We start from the raw sequence: 18,626 nt of genomic DNA, 5'->3' as shown, positions 1-18,626 counted from the left end.
CAACCCCCTAATTTATCCCCCCCCCTTCCCCTTTGGTAACCATAAGTTTGTTTTGTACGTCTGCTCGTCACTTTATCTTCATAGTCACTGTAGGAAATAAGCAAGGTATCCTCACTTGTGATTAACTTATGGATTAATTTATTAAAGTAGGGAAAATGTGCTATCATTATGAAGATTCCCCAAGTTTCAATGTCAAAACTTCCTCTTTTTTTGAGGGAGAGGGTGTTGAGTGGATTAGCCATGGTAGATTTTCTGAGAGGTTTTAACTTTTTTTTTAATTACAAATTTTCCCTTCCTTCAAAAAAAAAAAAGTAGACCATTTTAAAGGAGGCTTATCCTGTGACTTAAGGCTGTCACTCGAATGGGCAGTACATCTTAATGAATGGTGCTAATCGCATTAATATTCTATACTACCACATAAAAGCATCGCACAGAGATATGTTAATAAGAGATACAGGCTGTAGTTATAGCACTTCAGTAAACTGTGGGACATAAGAGTTCCCAGATGGAAAGAGAAGAAAAGAGACAATGTGGTTGAGGGATCAAGGCAGAAGCTGTGGGGAGGCAGGGGCTGCAGAATGAGAAAGTCTCAGACTTGAAATAGCCCAAGGAGAGAGTGGAAAACATGATAGAATGGCACCTAGTTCTTACTAGACACCAAAGGAGTTACATATGTACATGCAGACATACAACATAGCTTGTTTTACCAAGTATGATTTTCAAAGAGGCTTTTATAATTAAAATCCATCCTCCCCAGACCCACATACTTTAAAAGAAAGTAACCAAGCTGCTTATCATTCTAAAGCTATTTTTTCAAGAGTGTTATAGGTTAAAAAATTGTACACGTATTAATTCATGGTACGCACAGACACCCCTTAGTTTTGAACCATTGTAAAAACTAACTATATTACATGATTTTATAATATCTTTGAGGATTTTTACCTTCTGATACCCATGTGCAAATTCCACTAACGTTAAGGTGCAGATGTATATGTGCTCACCAATGGATGTATATATCTAAGTATTATTGAAATAAAAGGGTCCTACAGCCACTATTTATTTCCAGGCAATGTAGAATTTGAAGAATAGCATAAAAGTCTTTTTTTTTAAAGCCTAATGTTTATTTACTACCCTTCATCTAGATGCTACAGCACTCAAGAAACTTGAACTGATGTTCGCACAATACATAATAATCACTTGATCCACCAAAAAAAAAAAAAAAAGCAGCTGCTTTGTAGGCTTAACCACGCTACATAATGCTGCGGACAGAACATGATAAATACCATAGCCAATTGAAATTGTATAAGCAATTTTAGTAAGTAGAATGTAAGACATACAGCACCATTCAATGCCGAGTATTTTCACAAGCAATGGTGAGAGGTTCTAACCCAGGGCATAATGGGTCCCTCTAAAGGGCACCATGGGGGGAGGAGGGGCTCATTCAGATATGGGTCCCCTTATCCTTTGTTCCTCTGACTACAGCTCTCACTCCTTGCTTGTCATCTGAGTGGGGATTTAGGCAGATGAAATTCTCTAGGATTATAATAGGAATTGTTTTGTTAAAAGCCTGGTAACCAATTGAAAATCCTACCTTCTCCCACCCCTCCCCAACAATCTTGCTTTGGAATGACCATCAGTTGTTTCACAAATAAAATACATTTATATTGTGTCAAGTTGTTTACCTGCTAGCTAGCCAGGAAATATTATTTAGTTTTATTACTTTAATTACAAAATCATAAAATAAAATACATATGCAATAAAAACAGATTATGCAACAAATACATGTTTTCAGATTGCCTTGGGACTGCTTATGGAGCAGTTTGGCCCAACACAATGACTAAAACCAGATTTGAATGCTATTTTAAACAGGCATAGGCTTTCCTTACATAACCCATATTTATATTTATCAATAAAAGCTGAGACTTAAGGCTTGCTGTAATAACTTTGTGGAGAAAGCAGGGCAAATTTATTATCTGTGATCCCTTCTTTATCTCCCCCTCTTTACATCTGGGACAACTCTGTAGTACTTAGGTGATATGACTAAATCTTATTAGTGGAGGGCTCTTCTATTTTAAGCACAAATCTGGCATTTAAAAATCCCAATGCAAAACATTTACAAAGAAAATGTCAGGAAATTAAGCAAATTAAAAGATACTGTCAATAGCATGCAGTACTGTCAAAGGACTAATAACCCCAGTTAAATAGTATCAGGAATGGGTAGTAGATTTTTGAAAAGTAGATACCAAGGCAAGAGAGACATTTAATGTCAAAGCATAAAAGATATCTAGAGCACAATAGCTATTATACTGACCATCAGTCCTTTGATTATTATTTTATCATTTGTACAGTTGACACATAGGGGTACAAAGAGCAGTAAAAATCTATGAGGTTTGTAAATTACCAGCTTGCACCAGTGCTAACCATGAATCATAACCAGTGCTAGAATAAGGAAGATTCATTTCCAGCTTCACGTATTTACATGTTTCAAAACTACCTTATTTAAGAAAATATAAACTACTAAAATTGTTAATATCTTTTCAAAGCAGGCTTATTTCTTTTTTTTTTTTTAGGCTTATTTCTTTTTATTCCACAACTTGATTTTTCCTTCCATGAATGTTTAAGCAGCAGGCAGTCAGTAATATAAATTATCCATGTGAATTCTGTTTCAATTAGCTTAAGAAGAATCATAAATGTGAGAAAAAAGAATTTTTAAGTTTGTTAGTTAAGAAAGAAAAAAACATTTTAACCATAACAAAATATTAATTCCCTTGCTCTTCTGATGCAGAATCTTGACATTATTAAAGGAGTTAGAAGAGTAGAACACTTTAGAGTACTTATTGAATTTCTCACTTTAATAATGAAGATATGGTTCCGTGTAATCTACAATTAATTTAAAGGTAATGAAAAAGAAGTAATATTCTACTATCTCTGTTTTGTTCTCTCCCATTCAAATTTAACAAGTGGTAGGAGCTTTCAGAACAGCATGCACAAAAGATTCAAATTAGATGTCAAAGTTGAATGTCAAGTTTGCCTCCTTCTATTATTTGAGTGGGATTTAATTTGTTTGATAACCTATTTTTAAATTTTTTTTAGAAAATTATCATTTTCTCAATAAAACTTAAAGCTCTGGAAAGTGAACTTCAAAAGTAGTGACCATGTCATAAATAGTATGATATTCACATTGAAAACAAATAAAATGACAAGTGGGTGGGAAAGTGGAGGAATCACATAAAAGAAATGCTTTGGAGGAAGGGGAATAAACAAGGCAACCTTAGCAAAGTTCTCTCATTCTCTGCCCCAAATGCAAGTCAAATGGGACCTTTTCACTTGGCAGCAATGTTGTCCTAGGACTGAAGCACCGTGAAAATGTACCAGGGGTTTGTTTTCATTTTAGCTGCACTTCTGACGTTTTATGGGCTGTGGAGATGTTCCCCGTAACACATACATAGGTAATGCACTGTGCGTCATCTCTAAGGATCGCGTTATTATGGCTGCGTTCAGAGAGCTCTTGCTTTGGGTTATTTCTCTAATAGAAAAGATGGATTTATAAGTATTCATTTAGACCCTCTTACCCATAAACCCATATGCCCCCATAATTCCTACAAGCTGCATGGTCAACTGATGTGAAATAAGTTGACAAAGAAACAATGTGCTTTAAAAACGCGACTGAAGCTTTCACATCATTTAGAAGAGGAAAATTCCAGAAATAAAAGAGCGTGGGTCTACCTTAAAGCAGGAATTTCCCCGCAGAGAGAAACAGAAAGAAACGAAGGCACATAATGCCACTGCAGCGGCAATATTTCTTAAGTAGGACACTCAGAAAAGGGCACAAGCTCTTCACGTTTCCAGAAACATTACGTTTATTTCCTCTGCGAAAGATTTAGCAGCTTAGTGGAAAGAAGCAGCACACGGGGGGGCGGGAACCGCCCTGAAAAAGAGTCAGCACTGCAAGGAAATTTGCTTAAACTACTATTAGAAAGAAAATATTTCAGAAATGGTTGCCTCTAATAATCTCATACCTTAAGGCTAGAATAAAAGGTCATAGCTAATTGGTACAAAAGCAGATTTGGATACACAGTTAGGAAGTGAAATTCTGTGACGAATTCTACCCAATCACTACCCTTTTTACCTTCAATTATGCCAGGACATGTACCACATGTTATAGAGCTCAGAAAAGACAAAAGAATGGATACTTCAAAATGGAGCTTCTTTTCCACTAAAAAAAAAAAATTGCCACATTTAACTTCTATAGCCAAATCAACGAGGGTAACAACACCTATTTAATGGTCAAGAATAGAAGTAGTAGTTGGATAAATTATGCATAATGCATAACAAAAATGTTTTTGCATGATTTGATGAAAACAATCACGATTGATAAGAGGTGCTACTTTCCAAGGGCCACACTTGGGTTTAGGTAAACAGATAAGCACACACACACTGTACAGTCTTTCTTTTACTGGAGTTAGTCCTCAAGTTAAGGAAAAAATTAAATGAATGGAGGTGTACGTTTTCAAGATATTAGAGAAAAAATTTTAACATATTAGCTTATAAGAAAAGTGCTTTTTTAAGAAAGGTTTGTTTTATGTGCCTTAATAATAAAGAAATCTCCTTAGAGTAGAACTTAATTATGACCTGTTCCAGTAAAATCTAATATTTTATTTGAATGAATGTGGAGAGACAAAAATAAAAAAAATACTAAACCTGCTAAACTACTCATTGAAATCCCGAACATCTTCCTTTTCATTGAAGACATTCATACCTGTCAAGCTGTAAATAACAGTGCATTGTGATTTGAGGAATTTTTATGAAAAGGTATTTTCGGTTTTCTTTTTAAGAGTGCATACTTTTTGAGAGCAAAAAATCATGTAGTCATTTCACAATTGTCTATACTAATTGGTGAAATAATTTATGTATTATGTAATTTATTAAGGTTTATTGTCTACTTGATGCTTTCCTCACTATCAGGAGTACTTATAAATTTCAGCAGCAGTGACATCATAATTCCAAAACGGTTGGGAGCCAAGAGTCCATCCAGGAATGTTTCCCTGTCCCTTTGAAATGTCCTTTGTTGACCCCTCCCTGCCACCAAGATCAGGAACAATTTGGCATAAAGTAAGAGAGGATTTATTTGGAACAATAAGTATTGCCAGTGGTCTTTGTTTTCATAAAAGAGACAATGCTGAGATTTAAGAGAAATAAAATAGACTTCAAACAATGCTGATATAATTATATTCCCCCATTTCCTCCCCCTAGTTTTTCTTTTCCAAGGCTAGCGTGTGGAAAATCAGATTGGGACAATGGAGGTGGGAAACAGTGTTGTGAGGGAGATAAATTGATAAAACAGGATTCTTCTGAAGCAGCAGAAGGGAAGTGAGGAAAGTGGTGTACCAAAGGCCCCAGGAGGGCAAAGCATGGTAAGTGGGAAAAAAGTTAAGAAACTGGAAGCATAAGGATAATTTATAATGCAAAGAATCTGTGTGGACACCATTCAACTTGACCATAATCCTTTTTCAGTGCTTTGCATCTTCCTCTGCCAGGAAGTTTCAGTTCTAAATGAGCCATGCAAACTGATCAATACTATTTATGGCAACTGAAAAAAAATATTTAAATTGCTAGATGTGATACTTTTCTTCCCATTTGCCCTTCCCAATCTGCTACCACCCTGAATTCAACATTTAAAATATCCTCTAATAATTTCCTAGAAGTTCATTATGTTGGAACTTCATTTCTAAATTTATTTTCTATCTTGGACCATTACCCCAGTCACTAAGGAAGGCACTTGGTGCCTCCATGTTGTGGGTTTTTAGGACTATTAACTGAACGTGTTTTAATGTTCTCTACATGTGCATGAGAGTTCAATTTGGACCTTAAAATGAAATCTACGTACTAGAAAAGTTTTTTAAAGAGTCCTTTTTTCTTTTCAATTCAAAAATGTTTATGTTTGATTCCAATTATCTGTTGATATGATAATAAAATAAAATCTACAAATATTATGCACAAAGCACAGTCATCTCTCATGATCTCTGTCACATAAAATAGTACTGATATAGATGACTGAGATGAAGTCACAAACATAACTAAAATAAACACTGGCCTATCCACACAAAGCCATACCGCTTATCCCTCCTGGTACAAATTTCCCTTCACAGGTTAACTCCAAATATTTGAAGATAATCTATCAGTTTATTAGGAAACACAATAAACATGTACACTGTTGATTAATAGCTATAAGGCTGCTAAAAGTCTAACAGGAATTCTAAGTGTGCAAGAAAGATGAAATCCATGCCCAGCAGTGTTAACTTTCCAAACAACAATATGAAAATCATATCCTTGTTTTTGTGTTTTTTCGTTTCTTTGTGTCCAGGATATGCACTGGCTTTCTGAAACCACTGCAGAGTGGTGAATAATGTATGACATGAAAAAAAAAAAAACAAAAAAAAACCTGTTCATTGTCCAGAGAGTACTGTATTGCTTGCTGTATACTACATCTATGCAAGACAAACAATAGAACAGACCAGTAACCCCAGAAATCTCAAGCTAAAACCTTCCCAAGTGGAAAGGGAAAATATCATCCTGGATTCTAGAAAGTCTCTGAAACAAACAGTTCAAATCCCTAGAATACCCCTACGTACTAGATAAAACCCCTTAAATTTCAGAAAGATTGGTCCTCCTGAGTAAATCTGTGAGAAAGCTGGAAAAACAATTACTATTTAATGTTATTCTAAAGAGATTCACTAACTCCCGTCCACCTCCCCTGTCTTATAGGACATATTTGCAAAGACTGATGAGAAGATATGTAAAACTTAAAAGGCTGTTGTCAATCTACTTTTCCTGTACTTTCTCTAGTAGTACTTAGGAATTTTGCCCTCTAAGTCATAGGAATAGAACAAACCATGATCTGAGTTGAGAATGACAAAGAGGCAGCAGTCAAATGCAAGTACAATGGATGTAAGAATAAGAGAAATGGCATATAGTTATATTTCGTTTTTATAAAAACTCAGCATTGAGCTTCCCTGGTGGTGCAGTGGTTGAGAGTCCACCTGCCGATGCAGGGGACACGGGTTCGTGCCCCGGTCCGGGAAGATCCCACATGTCGTGGAGTGGCTAGGCCTGTGAGCCATGGCCGCTGAGCCTGTGCGTCCGGAGCCTGTGCTCCGCAACGGGAGAGGCCACAACAGTGAGAGGCCCGCGTACAGCAAAAAAAAAAAAAGAAAAGAAAAAAAACGCAGCATTTTTCTTCACTTGTCAAGCCTAAACATTACTGAGTAGGACATTCGAGCTTGCCCATAAAATAAACTCAGATTTAATGGAATTCCATGTACAATGATGTAGAATGGAATTTCTATTTCCTCATCCTCCAAATTTCAAACTTAAGAGATAGCTTTAGGTACAATACATTGAAAAGGCTTTCATGTAGATTCAATGTTTTTTTTTTTTGATAATTGTGAAGTGTTCAACAAGCAGTTATCAAGAGTATACACTATACTGAGGTATGTGCTAGGTACTAAACTATATATCACAATCTTTTAATAGTGAAATATAGTTATAAACCTTGCCGTATTTTAATACTTTGTATCATCAATATCTTTAAGAGAGTTGACATTGAGCATAACCTTAAAAGGCTTCCTGGAATAGGTGAAGCACGATATTAGGTTCAAGGTATCTGGGCTCATCCTTTCGCAAATGCAAAAAATACCAATGAATAATGGAAGAACTTGAATCTCAGAAGGGTATTATAGAGCCTTAGGTACCCACTGCCCTCTTCCTTCCTTCTCCTTCAGCTCCTCTCATTTTAATGGACACAAGGAAAGAAACTACCAGGAGTAAGGTTCAAATCATAATACACAGGAGAGGTATATCCAAAGGTTTCATTAAAACTGGGAGATGGGTAGGGAGTACATTCATTTGCAGGTTAATCTAGCTGCCTTTGGCCATTGGGGCAGCAGATGGAATTCAGCGGGACAGGAAGCAGAGTTTATCATTTCTTATCCCCGGTTAGGAAAATTTTCAATAATATACTACCGAGTCCATGTGAGAGAAATAAACCTATCATCACAACCACCAATTAGAACAATTATTTCCCTTTAGTTTTGAAAGCAATTAGTTTTCTAGAAAATTTAAGATACTTATGACAGTCTGATAAATACCTTGTCATTTAATATAGTTATAGATGCACAGAGTGTCTGCTCATGTTAGAGCGGTATCACTCACCCGACATATAGGGTCCCAACGATTTATTCCTGAACTGAAGGTTTGTAAATAAGCAGGTGGTTATGGGAGCTTAGCTACCAACATTAGCATGTCTGCGAATTCTTGACATGGAATTAAAACTACCAGGAGAAGTTTACTGCTGCATAATAATTGCTTGTCCGAACTTATCCCATATTCCAATATCTAAAGGAAGCCTGTTAAATTCATATTCTCATAAAAATCAACTGAAATTGACCTTATCTCCTACTAGCTTGCAGAGATCACCAATGAAGAAATCTGCAGCAGAGCTGATTATATTGTGTAGGAGAACAGACAAGCAAAGTGATTGAAATTTCTATAGAGAACATCATCAGTGCTTGCTTAGAACAATTTTGCATATAAATAGGGCATAAATGGTCTGTGTTCAATTTGTTCTCTAGTTGTCAAAGAATAATCAAGGATAGACTACATAGCAATCTTGTTTCTAGCCTCCCTAATGCAAACCTATGTCTTATTAATCAATACATGTATGTGTCTGTCCTGAAAGTAAAATTTAATTTCTGTAAAGAAAAAGAAAAAAACAAAAATTAAGTAACTAATACACGTACACACTTCATCATAAGATTCACATGAAGCGATGAAAAAAAAAGACACTAAATTAAGTGGCCTTAAAAACGAATAGCATTTTAGAACTCAAGGCATCTGCCTCACTCTCACCCCCGTCCAAACACACTCTCCTAAAACTGTTTCTGCTAAGGTCACCAATGAATTCCTAACAGTTAAATCCACTGGATGGATCCTTTCCAATCCTTATTTTATTGGTCCTCCTGGCTACATCTGATGCTATTCAGCACTTACTCTTTGAAAAGCTCTATTCCTTTGGCCTCAGCGATACCACACTAGCTTTTTTCTCCCCACTCCTCCAGAACAAACCCCTTCATTCTATCTTTTATGGGCTTCGGTTTCCGAGCTAGTCCCATAAATTGGTGGTTGTCAACTTTTGTGACACATTAAAATCGCCTGAGTAACTTTTTTTTTAAATTGAAGTACAGTTGATTTACAATGTTGTGTTGGTTTGAGATGTAAAGCAAAGTGATTCAGTTACACACACATTTCTTCTTTTTCAGATTATTTTCCATTATAGGCTATTATGAGGTATTGAATGCGGTGCCCTGTGCTATACAGTAGGTGTTTGTTGTTTATCTATTTAATATTTGGTAGTGTATATATGAATTAATTTTAAAATATACTATTGCTCAGATTCTGACTCCATAGATTTGGATTTGATTGCTTCAGAGAGGAACTGGACATGGGTATGTTTTAGAAGTACCTCAAAGTGATTCCAGTGTGTAGCCAGGGCTGAGAACCAGTGTCACAAATGTTTGTTTTCTCCAGGGTTTTCCCTTTGCCCGTTGCTCTACTCATTTTCCCCAGATTATTTTACCTGCTCTCGTATTTTTAACTGTCACCTAAATGTTGATCATTTCACCAAGATCCTAGAATTCACCCTCTAGTTATTGCCAAGAGGTAACCGAGCTAATGCTCCTGAGAACACTGAGTGGCTGGCCTGAGGATTATTTGATCCTTCTGTCTCCTTCCCCACCTCCACCCCCACCAGCTAAACTCTCTGTATGAGCCACAAATGCCCTTCATTTTAACTTATGCAAACAGAACTCTGCATTACTAGATGGCTATGAATCACATACACACAACAGATGAGAAAGTGCTTTGTTAACTGTAAAACGCCAAGCATGCTAAAGTATTTTAAGTACATCACATAGTATATGCTCAATAAATACAGTTGAATTAAGAGGGAAAAGTGTCCTATATTTGGAAGGAAAACCAGGCATAATTTATGATTGGCAATGCCATTCAAGACCCTTGAAAGCATCTAGAGTTTCCTGTCAGAATCTCTAGAAGAGATTCAATTTATCTTTTCATTCTCTAACTCCCTTTCTTTCCTTCAAGCGCCAGCACTTAAGGAACAAAAGATATTCTTTATTCTTTAATCCATTAAATCCTCCCTCTTGGCCCTCACCATTCTACTGAAACTGCTCGGGAAAAGGACAGCTGTTACCTGCTAGCTGACAAACCCACTGGTCTATTTTCAGTCATCATTCTACTTACTTAACTTTCTGCAGGATGTGACCTTGCTGACTTTCTCCATTCTGAAATTCTCTCTAACCTCGGTCTTCCAGGCATCACTTTTTGCTGTTTCTCTTCTTCCCTTTCTGACTATTCTTTTTTTCTCAGTGCCCTTTGTTGATTCCTCTATTTTCCACCTAAATATTGTAATTCCCAAAGGCACTAGCCTTGGCCTTTACCTCTCATTGGACATACTCTTCCTGGGTGATCCCAAGGTTTCTATAATCATATACATGCAGATGTTCCCCAAATTGGTTATCTCCAGTCTCAACCCCGCTTGCTTTCATGTGTGTGTGTGTGTGTGTGTGTGTGTTGGCTTTTTGTTGCAACAAACTTTTCATCATTACCACTGTTCCCTTCCATGTCTCCATTGCATGTATTTGCCACCATTCCGCCTGTTCTCCAGACAAACTACTATTCATCCTTCAAAACAGTTCAAATGCCACTTTCATCATGAAAACTTTGTTGAATTCTCCAGGCAGTTTATTCCTCTTTTAGCACTTTGTACCTACTTATATCACAGCATTTACATTATGTATAATTCTGTCTTTCCCATGAGCCGCTGAGTTCTTGAGGGCAAGACCCATGCTTTATCCATCTTTGACCTCCAGGGTCCTAGCACTGTTGTCTGGCCCCTACTATTTGATCAATAAATAGGGGCTTCCCTGGTGGCACAGTGGTTGAGAGTCCGCCTGCCGATGCAGGGGACATGGGTTTGTGCCCTGGTCCGGGAGGATCCCACATGCCGCGGAGTGGCTGGGTCCGTGAGCCATGGCCGCTGAGCCTGTGCATCCGGAACCTGTGCTCCGCAACGGGAGAGGCCACAGCAGTGAGAGGCCCGCGTACCACAAAAAAATATAATAATAAATAAATAAATAGATAGCTAGATAAATAGCTGGATGAATGCTGTGTGTTTGTTTGCATAATGTCATTTTTTACTAAATTTGAACTGCACATTCCAATCTAACAACTGTACTATAGACAAAATGGGGTTTAGTTGGCTATTCTAAGATTCTAACACTTAGAAACAGAGACTGAGGGGGCTCAAGTGAAAGAACTCTTCCACAGGGAGAAAGAAGTAAACAGCTTAGAATGAATGACCAGCTTGACCTAGTAAAAATAATAAAAGAAAAACAAACGTAAAACCCCAACAGACCCTGGTCATCAAAACAGGAGGAGGGGGCTTCCCTGGTGGCGCAGTGGTTGAGAGTCTGCCTGCCAAGGCTTTTATAAAAAAAAAAAAAAAAAAACAGGAGGAGGATACTGAGTACTACATGGGCTTGTCTTTGGGCCTTGCTGTATGGGGCCAAATCCTATGGAGATCAAGAGGGCTGTAACTTAAACCTGAAAGCTGTTTTTCTAAAAATGTCTGTAAGACCTTGATGCTTAAGTAGTATATTATCTTGGTACCTTGATGGAGTGTCACACTGTACATAGGTGGAGTGTCACACTCAAGGAAGAGAGAGGCATTTCTTCCCACTTTGCCACTGACCTCTCACAGCCTCTGGCATTGTGAAGGCAGGAGAGTGTCGGTTGCTATAGCAAACAGCAGGCAGGGAAATGCATGGTATTATAGGTGAAAGTGAAGGAACAGTGGTTACTGTGAGGTAGAGAGGCCCAAGAAAATGTGGATTTTGTTTTGCTACGAAAATACTTTTCCTAATACTTAGAGTTTGGTTTTTTCCTCTGTTGAATATCATTGCTTCTTGTCTCCTCTCTGTTCTCAAATGGTAAATTATACCTTCTCATTCAGACTTTTATCTTGCTGATTCATAAAAGTAGGATCATGTGTCTCCAGAGTTTCTTCTGTTTTTTTCAAATTTAGTTTTCTTGGTTGCCATGAGTGGTTCTAAAACCAAAGTACATTTCTTTTGTTTCCTGCTTTCATTTCTTCATAATGCTTTTCTTGTGTGTGTGTGTGTTTTTAATGTCTAGAACTATATATCAAAATCTAGTCAGAGCCAAAATAGCTAAGTTAGATATCTATCTATTGCCGAGAAGCCTGTTTATATTTCCAGTGGGCAAAGAAGGAAGAGGTGGAGTTGGTTCAAAGAGAAGAAGCATGTTCTAAGTATCTGTAGCTATTCAGAAAGAAAACAGATGTGGCACTGTGTATTAATATTTTAAGTGTGGTTTTTACTCCTGCAAGGTTTTTCGTCATGTGTTTCTTTTTCCTCCAAAGCTTACCTTTGATCTTATAATGACAAAGTCGGGAATACTGATGGGCAATTCTTTACAAAGTAGATTGTAAACATATGGGACTTATTACCTTAAGTGCTAACACAGGCTGTAACAAAGAGGGTCCAGAAAGATCTGGCCAAATTTATAGATGATAAATTCATCCTAGATAATTAAGGAGAACTGAGATGCTCCTTTCGCAAACCAAACTTCTAGAAAGTGTAGTCCATATTCTAGGGAATATAAAGATGAGAGGGGAGGGAATGCGGGGAGTTACTCTATGTCCTGTGCCGCACAAGCACACGATCCCTACCTCATTATGGCACATATAAGATTGCATTGCATTTTTTTTTTGCATTGCATTTTTTAATTAAAAAACTTTTTTTAAATTGAAGTATAGTTGATTTGAAATGTTTGTTATGTTAGTTTCTTGCACTACACTTGTATCACGTGGATTATATTCATGTTTTCCCAAATGGTACGTGAGCACCTTGAGGCAAGAATCCTGTTTGGTGTTGCATCCTCAGTACCCAATCCAGCACGTGATGCCCAGGGGGCATCCAATAGAATTGTTTCATTGTTGAATGAATACTATCTACCCCTCGAGCCTCACCATCTACTCACTGCTGAGTCCCTGCATTCTGGATCCCAATTCCATTCCAATATTGAAAAGATGCTCTTAAAATGTCACTAGAAAGCTCCCAGATGGCAAATCACTGGTCTTTATCCTTTTTGATTCCACTGTAGCATATGCCATTATTGAAAATGCCCACTTTTCGGCCTTCCTTTGCTTCTAGAATAATAATGTCTTGATTGGCCTCCTACATACCCAACTGCTCCTGGTCTATCTTCTCTGCTAGTTCTACTTTTAGCCCCAAAGGGGAGGCATTTTCAAGGTTCTGGTTTTGGATCTCTTTTCGCTTAATAATCTCTCTTATAATCTCTTCCATTTCCAAAGTATAACCAGAAATCTCACAAACTCAACCTCTTGTGATGAAATCTACACTCATATTTCCAAGAAAGTTCTGGACATCTTGACCTCAATGCTCTGCTACCACTTTCAGTTTCACTTGCCCAAAACTGAATTTGTCTTCTATCACTATTCCTTTTTCCTGATCTTAATAGTTTTCTCTCATAACCCAACTGTCCTCCCAGCTAATCAAAGTCAAAACCCTAGGATTATCCTTGACTCCTGGCTACTCCCCTTCCCCTAAATTATCTCCTTTTGACTAAGAATTAGTCATATGACTAAGAATATGACTAATTCATCACCTACATTCCTATAGATTAAATGTCCTAATATAGAGCTTTGATCATATTCTTCCACTGCTAAAAACAATATACTCCCATTGCCTAAAGAATGATATGCGAACACCTTAGTCTCTTATTCAAGCACTGTTTGATAGGGTAACAACCCACTTTTCCAGAATTATCTCCATACTTTTACACTTTATATAACCTATTTTCTTACTAGCTGTACCATTTGCCATTCTCCCAAAATGCTTTGCACTTTCTAAAGTCTCAATGATGTTTCATTTGACTCAAATGCCCACTATCCCCACCTCCAACTCCTACTGCTGAAATCCATACTCATCCTTCAAAGCCTTTTTCTCCATGATTTTTTTTCTGATATATCAATATTGTACAATATTTCCCTCCTCAGAACTCACACAGTATGTTACTAACACCTGGTGTATAATGCCCCTTATCATCTGCCTTATCCTGTAGTCTTCCTGTCTTTATCTTTCCTATAAGACACAAGGGTCTTATAATGAAGGAAAACTTAATTATTTCTGCATCTGCCATCATGTCCAGCATAGTACCTTTCACAGAACAGAGGTCCAATGCATGAATAAATGTTTAGGGGCTCATTTCCTAAGCTTCAAGTTTGACACTAGCACAGCCATAATCTGGGTAATACAGCCAGTAGCAGCCATAGTGGCTACTTATTGCCTGTGCATGTTCTGATTGGCTGGGGCCCATGCTATACCAGTTATTTATATTTTCAATATCACTGCTGATATGATCGTCTCCCTTAAAATGGTTTTGGTGCCCTTAACTGAAACAACACACTCAGCTGAATGGGCTGGAGGCAATATTTGGGAGCTCCTTCTGAGTTAACTAATATGAGTTCTTCTTGGGGAGGGGAACATCGGCTCACTGTGGAAGATTTGCAATGTCGGTAACTAATCATACCATTTATTAACATTCTGATTTTCTAATGAAGAATACAGACTCACCTGATTTTGTTTAAATATGCAATTGAAAACACTGCAATTAGAAGCACAATTGTAGGGCTCTGTATTTTACATGCCGGGGTGTCCATCTGCAAGCAATGATAATGGGGTTGGCAAGCAGAGCAGTACCTCTTTGCTGTCTGTGGTTCACTCTGATTTCAGATATTTTGGCTATTTCCTCCGATACGACTTTACTTGGAGAAAACAGCCTTCTTTATAATTTGATTTTTCTGCTTTTATCTCATCATGGTGAAGTAGAGGTTTCTGGACAGGAGCAAGGATGCTGGGGTTAAACAGGGAAAGTGTAGCAATAGAAAGTCAATGGGATCTTGGAAAGGAACCAAATAAGGTGCCTAGGAAAGTGAAAACAAAAGGAGGCCAGCAGGAAAGGATGATCTTAGCTAAGAGAGGCAGAAACAGCGAGGAAATCTGGAAAAGCCCCCCAGTTCTGTCGTTTTTAGAAAGAGGGAAGCAGACAGGAGAGTTTTTGGCAGACTTGCTAACTCTGTGCCTGCCTTCCCCTCCCCTTCCCTTCAAGTACTTCTACCGATGTCCAAGATGCTTTACCAATCACTGCCACTGTCTGCCTTCTAGTTTCTTCTTACCGCTAGACATTTGCATTGGCTGCTGCCACTTGGAATGACTGCCAGGGATAAGTGCACTGATATTTTTGACCCTACGTGTTCATGGAGGCCCTCCAACTACAAAGCAAAAGAGGTCTCAATTTAGATTACTTGGAATCAGTACTAAAAAATTATGCAGTTTGTGAATATATTCTTGGTGTTTCACAGTTGACAACACTATATTCCCTTGAGTACCAAACTCACAGAAACCCCATGGAATGATCTCTTTCTCTCAGTACAGTCGTTCTAGAGTCAGTATGAGGTGTGAGACTAGTCAGACAGGGGCCTTAGCAAATGTATTTTAAAAATAAACAGCCTAGAAAGATGATGGCAGTTCTTTTATGGCACAGAATAACATGCTTTTACTTATCAGCTGCTTAACAGAGAACAGAATTGATAGAAAAATTATTTCAGTTTGCTTCCACTGCCTATTAATGCTCTGACTGTTCAAGAAAGAGCAGGGAAGGTTTCTATTTTCCTTAAAAGGTGGCAGGGGCCTCTGGTAGCATGATAGAATATTCTCATTTTACAGGTAAAGATTGAGGACAGATTAGTAGTGCTCCTAACATTCTGCCATGCAGCATTACTGTAAAAAATATGGACATATAAATATAGATGTTAAGTTTCTTTCCTGAAGTCTTCCACTCTTTCTGTAGGCCATCTGCAATGTCTTCATCCACATAAAGCGGTCTTACACTCCAACCAAAACACTCTTGTCCTCTCAATCAAATCTAACCTTCAGGCTAATGTATCCATCGGAATTCACTCAAATGTGAAAAAGATGAAATATAACTTACATTGTCTTCCACCATGAATTTCACCATTGCCAAAAGCTTTTCTGGACCATTCTGCTCTGGGCTCCATTTCTTTCACTGGTTTGTTGGAGTACAATGGTTTTGAGAGGTACCAGTTTCCATTTTAATAAAATGTGATCGTTTCTATTCTAAACACAGGATATTTTTGAATTGTAGGCTATTCATGGCAAATCTTACTAATCTAAATTCAGTAGAGTTTCGATGTTTACTATTAATTTTCCTTTTTTCATTTATGTCTCCGTATAGCTCTACAGCCCATGAAGAGAGCTTTTACAGTCAACACACCTAGTTTCTCCCTCTACTTCAAGAAAGATAGGAACTAAAAATATAAAAATTTCCTTAGAGGAGATGGATAGCTCAGCCTACTTGGATTATTCTGAGAGGAGCTATTATTTACTTCAGTCATAGGGTATGAAGAGAAAAGGCAGACAACTTTCTGGGTCCACTTGAGTGAGGGAGGTTGTGCTGCTTCTTTTATGTTTTTTCTTCCTCCGAGATCAATTTTCATAGTGTGGCTTTGTTACTAATCAAAGAAACACAAAAAGGGGGTTCCAACATTTTGGGACTTTTGGGGATCTTGGATCATCTGTGCCTGTCCTCTCTTTAGTAACATGGAGAATGGACAATGGACTGCAAAGCCAAAATGGCCTCCGGAAAGGGGCATTATCTCAGCTTCCTTACCTGTAAATAGCTAACGTGACATCATTAGGGCTAATTACTTGGAATGATTTAATTACATTTATGGTTTTAAACCATCTTCTACTCAAACCACATGTTCATAAAATCACAATTAAAAATATTTAATATGAAACACAGAAGGAATCCTTGCTTCTGAATTTTTTTTGCAAAGCCTACAGTTACTTGAAGATGCTTTTACCAAGTTGAAACTTGTGATCACGTAGATATAGAAGCCTGCTGAGATTTCACACATGAACTGAGATCAACTGTTTAAAAACATTTTTTTCATGAGAAAGGTTGTTTTTGTCTTTTGGGTTATTTTTGGTACTTGGCTCTGAGCACTTACATTCTATAATACCATGTGAGATGGAATGGCTCTTACCTGGATTCCTTGGAATCCGCTTTCTGCGGTCTCGGAATGCTGCACCTGATTGCAGGGCTTCTAGAAGATTATCCATCACGCCCGTCTCATCACCCTCTGGAGGAAGGGAGAAATTGGAATTAATCTTGGAGCAATTAAAGTTAAACTACAGGAAAATAAAGGGAAAAACTCCTGTCAGATTTACATAATACCCCTAAATTAAAGACATATATCTGTTTTAACATAATGGATCCTGTCAGTTTCTGGCACCACAGACTACTTTGCTTATTACGCACCATTAAGCAAAATTCATGCCAATCTCACTGTTCTTTCAACTTAAAGACCTTGTCTTTTGTATTATTGATGACATGCTCAGTATGCAAATAAACAGTAGCTGATCAGCTACTGCTGCCTTCCTGTTCAGATTCTTATAAGATATTCCTAAGCAAGAAACCACTGACCCGGCTTAATGCAATCAACGTGCAGGGCGTGATTTGATGAAGCGGAGTTACACAAGGTTAAATACTGATTGTATTAATACCTTAAGCATTCAACCATCATCTGCGGTTATCTTAAAAGACACTATTTGCAAAACACACTTGCATTCAGTTCCTATCTAATCCATATCCTTTACCCATTTTGAAATGCTGACATTGCAGAAGCCAAAGGTGACCACGTCATCTGAAAGTCCACATTTTACATTTGAGAGACATTAGCCAGAGTCTCATCACCCCTTTTAGAATGCTGTTGTGTTTCTAAACTTTTCCTGTGAGTGGAGTACTCAGAGATGTTCATGGAAATTCCTAACGGAAACGTACATAAAACATTTCACCCTACTCTTATCTTTGACAATTCTGGCTGTTAAAAATACTTTTAAGATTTGCTAGGACAAGGTGTCCATTGCCAGAAACTCTCTGCGAAGCTGTGGATGATTCACAGTGAGCTGAAGACCCTCTTCTCAACAGGCCTCACTGATGAAAAGGACCCTCGCCAGGTGGTTAATTTGAGTGATAGCTAAGTGTGTGGGTCTCGGGTAGAGGACACTTGTAGGCAGGAGGGTTAAGAAAAGAAAAGGGGGGCAGTGAGGGAGAAGAAATTATTTCTGATGTTACTCCAAAGTGAAATTTAAATCCTACTTTGTTTAAAGAATTGACTGTGGGGTGTCAGATCACAGGAAAAAAATATTTTCTTATGGGGCAAGAATAAGCTAAAATCTCTTTTGATTATGCTCTTCATTTGACTTGAGATTTCCTCAATGTTACAATCATTTATTCTTTTTTAAAATGAATTCTTTAGGACAGGATATTGAGTGAAAAAATAAAAGGAAACACAGAGGTTCTCAGGTATAATATTTGGTGAAAACGGGAAAAATAAAGGGAAAGTAGAACCTCAGTGACTA

The 18,626-nt window shown here is 37.7% G+C and overlaps 1 protein-coding gene across 3 annotated transcripts in view; it reads right to left on the bottom strand.

The window, feature by feature from the left end:
• DIAPH2 (diaphanous related formin 2) overlaps window positions 1–18,626 on the bottom strand; it is an 863,347-nt gene that overhangs the window by 133,761 nt on the left and 710,960 nt on the right. For 2 of the 3 annotated variants that reach the window (XM_024761235.1, XM_024761244.1), the window contains one exon: window positions 17,249–17,344. In XM_024761235.1, coding sequence (XP_024617003.1) covers window positions 17,249–17,344 — 96 coding nt within the window. Of the gene's footprint in view, window positions 1–17,111; window positions 17,345–18,626 lie in introns of those variants that run through there. The other variant, XM_024761229.1, reaches the window with a different exon arrangement.

The sequence above is a fragment of the Neophocaena asiaeorientalis genome, unplaced genomic scaffold (assembly GCF_003031525.2).
Source record: "Neophocaena asiaeorientalis asiaeorientalis breed wild unplaced genomic scaffold, Neophocaena_asiaeorientalis_V1.1 scaffold656, whole genome shotgun sequence".
Classification (NCBI taxonomy): Eukaryota; Metazoa; Chordata; class Mammalia; order Artiodactyla; family Phocoenidae; genus Neophocaena; species Neophocaena asiaeorientalis.
This window is presented reverse-complemented; position numbering and strand designations above follow the sequence as displayed.